Source organism: Ips typographus, linkage group LG1 (assembly GCF_016097725.1).
Source record: "Ips typographus isolate SLU linkage group LG1, UJ_Ityp_2.0, whole genome shotgun sequence".
Taxonomy (NCBI): Eukaryota; Metazoa; Arthropoda; class Insecta; order Coleoptera; family Curculionidae; genus Ips; species Ips typographus.
The window spans coordinates 27,003,299-27,011,228 of NC_138422.1; the positions used below are offsets into that span (position 1 = coordinate 27,003,299).

The 7,930-nt window shown below is 29.6% G+C and overlaps 1 protein-coding gene across 2 annotated transcripts; it reads right to left on the reverse strand.

The window, feature by feature from the left end:
- Window positions 1-1,174: 1,174 nt before the first annotated feature.
- Window positions 1,175-7,586, reverse strand: LOC145740212 (acyl-CoA Delta-9 desaturase-like). 2 transcript variants are annotated; one of them, XM_081995606.1, is made up of 7 exons: window positions 7,429-7,586; window positions 3,617-3,895; window positions 3,002-3,150; window positions 2,753-2,940; window positions 2,241-2,423; window positions 1,514-1,723; window positions 1,175-1,424 (listed from the first exon to the last, which is right to left on the reverse strand). In XM_081995606.1, the coding sequence occupies exons 2-7, from the start codon at window positions 3,885-3,887 to the stop codon at window positions 1,250-1,252; spliced, it is 1,176 nt and encodes a 391-aa protein (XP_081851732.1). In that variant the 5' UTR covers window positions 3,888-3,895; window positions 7,429-7,586; the 3' UTR covers window positions 1,175-1,249. The 2 variants fall into 2 exon arrangements, with proteins under 2 accessions (XP_081851732.1, XP_081851733.1); XM_081995607.1 differs by lacking the exon at window positions 7,429-7,586 and adding an exon at window positions 6,734-6,893.
- Between the last annotated feature and the right edge of the window lie 344 nt (window positions 7,587-7,930).

The following is a 7,930-nucleotide window of genomic DNA, read 5'->3' on the forward strand; positions in this document are numbered from 1 at the left end:
ACCTATGTAATGTGAGGCAATAAGTTTACTGAATGAGAAAGCATATTGTACTTACCACTGAGTATTGTGTTGGAGTAAAATCATTCCAGTTCAAAGCTTTCAACCACTGTTGGGTTCGAGCAGGGTCTTTTGGAAAGTAAAAGACTGACACTTTTGGGCCTTTCACCAAATTGCTTTTACAATTTGGCAAACAAGTGGACGGCATATTGTAGAGGCAATAGAATTTAAGTTAAAAAACCTACAACAAATTATAGAACAATGAAGGAACAATAACAATAGTGATAACACAATAAAATGAACACAAACAACACTTTCACTAGAACAATAAACATATAAACAACAATATATAATAGTAAACAAAAATTACTTTGGCAAGTAATCCCAAGTCTTGACTTTAAACCTTAAAAATTAATTTAATCATCGAAAAACTCAATTTCCACAATACAAACAAATGCAAACTGTCAACCACTATTTCGGCCATATTGAAATTTTTGGCATGCACCTTCTTGGCTTTCTTGTACAGAGGGCGGTGCCTCTATACATGTAGGTACTAGTTGTCCTGTCAAAGCACACTAAATCCAAACACCCTGTATATTTTTTACTAGACAAATTAATCATACTACAAATCATAAAAGTCAAAATGAATGACAACTAATGATAAAACCCAGATTAATGCTATTTATAAGAAAAACCGAAAATTATCGACAAGCGATCTCGATTAAATTAAATGTATGAGAACTTTGCAAATCATAGTAACCCATAATAAAATGTCAGTCATATACGATAATATTATGTGTGTCAACCATGCCACAAATAAAAATGGTATCGTATCTTATCGAATTAAGAAAACAAAAAACTCAAAATGAAAATAATTTATGGTTAGATGTACAAAACTATAAAATAGTTCCCTCTTGTCCATTAATATTACAAAAAAGAAGCGTTTATAGTAAAATGCAATAACCAATTTTATCTAGTTTCTTTTTTATATTTTGACCATATTTTTGTTAAAAAACTACTATAGTACTGTAGGTATACTCTCCTCTATTAGTCAAATAACACTTTTCAGAACCTTGCTGATTTTAGAATATTAAATAATAATTATTGTAGCAAGTACAGTTCTGTAGAGTAAATATCACATAATTTTATGTAGAGAACATGATGATAAATAAAACACTGAATTTCCTACAGTATATTTTAAAATCTATAAGGTACTGTATACTAAATAAACTTAATAACCATTAGAAATAATCTAAGCTGCTTGTCGATTAGACTTGATGACATACTTGAAATCATCTTCTCTCATATCTCTATCACCCCAACCCCAAATCTGTTCAGTATTTTCGAAATGGTATACCGTTTTACCATCCATTCCTAAGGCTACTTTGGTTCCAGGTTTCCAACTTTGATCTCCAGTTCGGAGTGCCCTGTAATACGTTAAATGATCACCAAAACAGGTTAAACCTGACCATGTTCAGTGAAGATCAGTTTTTATAAAATTAGTTATAACTTATACCTTCTCCTGATTAATTCTTCGGAAGCCGTTTTCATGTCATATGCTTGGCCAATTTTAGCCATACAATCCAAGAACAAAGTGGAAAAGTTGAACGCATATCTTCCTAGTTCAGCCGCTTTGTAGTCCCAAGGAAAAACGTGATGGTAGTTGTGCCAACCTTCACCCATTGTTAGTGTAGAAACCACGATATTTTCAGTGGGATTTATGTTCCTAAAGTGTACATTTTATAAAAGGTACTTATGTCACTAAATTATGAATTTCTTTATGTTTTATTTTTTTTGTTGATATTGATTAATTTCTTTAGTCCTGAAACAGCTCGATAAATGTACCACAAATACTAATTGATTGCACGAACATCTTTTGTACCACGATATCATTTCTACTAAAACGTAATAAAAATGAAAAAAACAATTCACTGATCGGAGATAAGCAAAATGAGTTTCAGGGAAAAAACTAGTAGAACACATTCCATTAATAATTAATGTCATAATTAATGCTCTATTTGGAAACATTATTTTATTGTTAGGTACACTTGTCACTGTGTAGATTTGGCCAGAAAGATATAATTTTAATTATAATAATAGGTATATTTTTTCACTTTATAAGGCATTTTTAAAAATTATTTTTGTAAAACAATTTTTGTCTTGCTGTATCTCATGAAAATGCGAAGAAGTGAGCAATGCAAATTTCAAAAAACATAAATATGGTAAAGCAAAAAAGTTCTTACTTGTCATATGGTTTCATTCCCCAAATATGGGCGGCGCTGTTGACCAACCAAGTGATATGCAAGGAAATCGTGTATCTGGTAATGGTAGCAAGAACCGCTACGTAAAGCGGTTCATCCAATAATACGTGCACGACGAAAATAGGAACAACGATATTGAAGAAGAATATCATAGGTATGTAGTACCTGGAAAAAAAATACAATGTGTCCCAATTAGTTTTTTTTGTTATTTTAAATTCTTATTCAAATTGTTTAACTTTTTACTTTTTTCTCTCTTCATTGGTCTTTAACTGTCTTCTAAGTAAATTTTCATTTTTTAAATAATATTACCACCAAAGTTTAATTAATTAAATTAACACATAATCAGTCTTAGAAGTAACTTACTAAAGGCTGGCAGTTATTTAACTCAGTTATAGTTTCAAAGACAAGTATTGCTAGTTTTCCTTCCTTGAAATCGTTTTTGATTAAACAACAAATTAAAATATCTGTTACAAAAAACGATTTTTAACTCTTACTTTCTCTGGAATTTTACTACTGGATCTGCCAACACATCAGACAAATCTACGGTTTTTCCTTTTTCCGTCACTTGCGGATGTTTTCTCAGCATTAACCAACCCATATGGGAGAAGAAAAACCCACGACTAGAATTGTGAGGATCAGCGTCCGTGTCTGTAAACTTGTGGTGTACTCGATGATCTCTGCACTACAAATAGAGAAATTTTTTTTCAAATTAAACAACAAATTTGGGCAAATAAAAATAGTACCCAATCGTAAATATCATTTTGCAAAGCGATAGTTTGCAAAATCATAAGGAAAATGCGCAAAGGTAGTTTGGCACTGTAAGTTCTGTGAGCCCATAGTCTGTGAGCGCCTGCTGTCACTCCTAATCCTGCAGTAGCTCCGTAAAAATATGCTGAAAGTTAATAAGTTATCATCATAATAGAACTAATAAAATGAGAAGAAATTCTTGTATACAGGGTGAACCAGGATCATCTTCCAGGATCAATTATGGCAAGTGCGTAAGAAATAAAGTATTAAATATTTAGCTGCATACCAAAATTGATCAATGTCGAATTCTAGAGATGTATGTCATATATGCTGAAAATCAAACAAAACCAGCATGACGTAAAAATGTTCGGGTCGGAGATATTTAATATGTCATGTCATTAATCCTGTTTTCCTCATTTTATCTTTTATTATCTTTTTCCTTTCATCCCTAATAATCATTAATGACTTGTTAGACACGAAATCTCTCATCTTTACTTCCATATCGCTATCACTTTTCTTTGTATTTCTAAATAAAGCATATTGGTAACCGAACAAAACTTTACTTCAAAGATAGTTAATAAAAACAAGAAATACTTTATATTAATACTTACAAAATACGAATGTGGAAAACTTGCAATGTCCTTGTGTCATCCAATAAAATGCGAGAAACGAGGCGGGATGAAGAATAAGGAAGGCAATCACGTTTCTCCATGCAATTTTCCATTTATATTTTGTTTCCGTCTTTTCGGGTTCTTTGGCCGATTCATTTTGATGGTTTGTAGTTCTTTTAATCACTGATTCAGTATTGATTCTGGTAGTCTCCGGTTCTTCCCCTTGTACTACGCTAAGTGAGCTTGAAGTTGAGATGAGATGAGGAGCCATAATTGAATCTACAAAAGATTTTTTTTATTTAATTTAAAACTGATGAACATAATAGTAAAACTCATTAAAAAATACTATAAAATGTATATTTTTGAAACTATAGAAAAACTGCTGAGTGAATAAAATATCAGAAAATAAAATAAGTGGTTAAAACATTTACAGTTACATCATCTTAATTTAGTTTGGTTTTCCATATAGGTTTCGTTGAATTATCACCTTACTGGCAAAATTTAGAAATGCAAATACATATCGTATAATAGTTTCAATCAATTACAAGATTTGCAACACGTTTACAGTGGCAGCAAAATAATAAATAAATAACACTGTTTACAGTTTTATTATCAGACTATTTGCTACTCTTACACAAATCTTACTAATGTGATGGTAAATTTGTGTGTGTTTTGATTAAAGACTAATTTCTTAACTATTGCTAAATATTACTTGTGTAACAGGTACCATCAAGACACATAACCATGACCCAGCAGCTCCACTATGGGTTTTTGTGATGAAGATGTTGCACAAGGTGATTTGTGGGCCAACGGACATTAATGATATTTCGTATTTTGATGCCTTCCTAATGCTTATTGTGAAAATAGGCATTGATTATTTTCAGTTTTTGCTAAACTATTACTTAACAATAATTACATTGTAACTTTCAGCCAATTCATGTTAACATCGTTACTATGCATTTCTATAAAATGTTTTTTAGCATAGCACCGAATGCAAAAGTGAGTAAGAATTTTTGATTTATTGAGGTTAGATTTAATTTGAATTTGCCTAAATATTGTCGAAAAAAAGTATTTTTAATACATATTATTAGCTTTAAAAATGTTACAGATTTAGCTTAAATTTAACAATGCTACACATACGGAGATATCGCAGGAACAGTAAAGTAATAAAGCAAATCAAGTATTTTCTAATTTAGGATAAGTAAAAAAAAACGTTTTAAGAACGTTATTACTAACGTTATTAATGTCGTGTTTTTAAACTGACAATTTTCAAGGAAAGGACGAAATCGCATTATTTTCAGACTTGGGATTCCGATATTTACAAATTTAATTTTGATTTAATTAATTATAAACCAGGAAACTTGTATACAATGGAAAAAGTACTTAATGCAAAATAATTCGTAATTCAGAAAAAAACAGTCAACATATTCAGGCATTGTATGCCTAACGAATCGTCATATCACAATGGCATATCCAATTATTATTATTCATTAAGTTTTATTTCGGTGGATACCGTGTCTAATTGAGGAAAAAAAACACTTTTCTTTCAATCTAACTGCCAAATAGTAATTTAGTTTTTATTGACCAAAAATACCGTAAAAACGAAATTTTATTAATTTTTTCAGGTAATAATCACAAATCACTTTCATACTGATATATTATCAAGCTTGTTTAATGCTAATAACAGCACAAAATTGTTTAGGAAAAATTATGCATTAGATGAAATACAAGTCTAAGTACATACTTTTTTCATATATTTTTAAAATTTATATTACTATGTTTTGTAAGTTATCATTTATATCATTTTATTTCATTATCATTATCATTTCAGCTCTTGTATCTACAATGCAAAATTCACCTCGAACTCAAAAGTCAAGCAGTTGATTTGAATGGGACCTATACGTCTTACTTAACAACCGGAAACTTGGCCTCTAAACATTGTTCTGGATTGAAATGAAAAATTGCAAGGAGCAGGGTTGTGCAATATTGACCATAATATTAGATTATTAAATCATTTCGATTACTTTAGTACTTACTTTAAGTATTAAAAGAAGAATGCAATCCTAACTTTTTCTTAAATTTGTTGCGTATGTTTATTTTCAAAGTTTTGAGTTTGAGCTGAGTATCATTTTGAGCTTGAAATTGAATTTTTAAGTTAATTTTTTTTAAACAAGGAATAATAATTTTTTGCCAATTTTCAAAATCCATTAATATTAGTTTAATACTAATTTTACTAAATCTAATACAGCTGAAAAAGTTTTATTAAAATAATATATAAACTAGTGGAAAGGTATAAAGCTGCATAAGAGCAAAAATGAGCAATGCAAAAGTGTGTAACGTGTTAACTAGTAAATTTAAATTAAGCGAAAAAAATCACTTTTTTTAAACCAAAATATTTTATTTGTATTATGTTGATTATTTCCTTCCTATCAATTTTGACCAATCGCTATCAAGAATTAATATTACAAATGTAAATTTTAAGTGGAAAAATCACTTGTCAACAACTGTCAACTTAGCTGTCAGCAGTTTTTCCGGAAAAAAAATGGAAAAAATTGCACACTCCTCACAACAACATAAAGAATAGTGTTACCCTTTCTAGCTTGAAAGTTATTGTTCTTATTGTTTTAATTAAAATAAAATGTTTATTTAACTCAGGAAATAATCTTACCAAATATCCCTCGTGCATCTAATTTTTCCTGTGGAAAAATTGGAATACTCGTTTCTAAGTAATTTGTTTTAACAAATATATAATGAGCGAGAGTGGTTTTAAAAATCATCCCAATCGAAGTCGAAAACTCGTTTTTCCGAATTTTTCCGGAAAAATTAAATGCACTAGGGATATTACCCCCGAAAAAATTCAGTTAAACTTAATACATCATCTTAAAAATAGGTAAATTGGTAAAAATTTAAATTCACTACATTATTTATTTTTACTGGTTGAAATTTTCGTCTCGCAAAAAAGGTGTTAAAAAAGTCTAATTTCACACTTAACGAGTTTTCAGTAAAGTTAAAACAACAACTAAAAATCATAACTTTAATAATACGCTGTTTAAGTTTTATACTTTTGACAATTATTGCCATTTAATTAAAATAAAAACATTTTTAAGCTAACTTTACCTTATTTTAACTTCATCCAAATTTATGTGCCGCCGTAACAACAACCACTGTCAAAAACTGAGAAGCAAGTGAAAGAGTGAAGCAATGAAAGTGTTGTTCAGGTATATGTCTTAATCTTATATGTGATCACCTGAACCGCGACCATAGAACTTTGATTTGTCAATAACCGTGATGTACCATTGTTTGTCCTTTATAAATCGTCGATAAACGAAAATTGACTGTTACTTAATCTTCTGCCGATTTATTAGTTCGAGGCTATAATTCGTGTATCAGAAAAGTACGTAAGATTGAAAAATAAAAAAATTACAGGTGTGGTACTGTAAACTTGCATAAAAGCGTAAAAACCGAAATAGTTCAACTAAAATATATAAAGAAATTAAGAATACTGAAATTGAATACCTTATTAAAGCACAAATTGGAATTAATTAAAGGACAGGAAACAAATATTGAAATAAGTTACAAAGTTTAAAAAGCTAGTCAATATAGGCTAAGCCTGGCCATATACAATACAGTTAAATTAAAGTTTTCCATATAAAACGCATTAATATCATTGTGACGTTTCTAACTTAAACCAAGCTTAACAACTTTAGTTATATAATAGGACAGTATGCGAAAACATAATGTGAACCAAATTCTTACATGTCAAACCCATAACTTTACATGCAATTTAAAAAATGAAATTAATAATTTCTTACGTTTATGCTCTGAACATGACACTTTGGTATGACTGAGGTTTTGGATCACCAACACTGAAAACTATCAAAATTCTAATTTTAATAATTAAAGTGGGCAATGCTTACGCATCTGACACCACAACGCAAATAATAAATATTTCAACAATTTTCGAATCTTAAATACCTTGATTACTGTTTTTTTGATAGTTGACCCCTAAGGTGAGCACAAGCAGGAAATTAAAATTGGGTCATTTAAATTTGGCTTTAAAATTTTAGGTAAGAATCACTGGCCAAATTAAAAAACCAGGAAAATTATTTGTAGCAGCTTTATATGTATTTTAAGTTTTAGAACTGAAATTAAATTTCAAATGGTCAATTCAAGACTGCTGCTTTAGTTGTTTAAGCAAAACTAAAATAAAGTTAAAACTTTTGTTGTGGTACTGTTTATAACTTTTTGGTTCATTTAAATTGGTGGTTACTGTTCATCAAATCATTCATTCAATAATACGCGAAAAAAAATTAA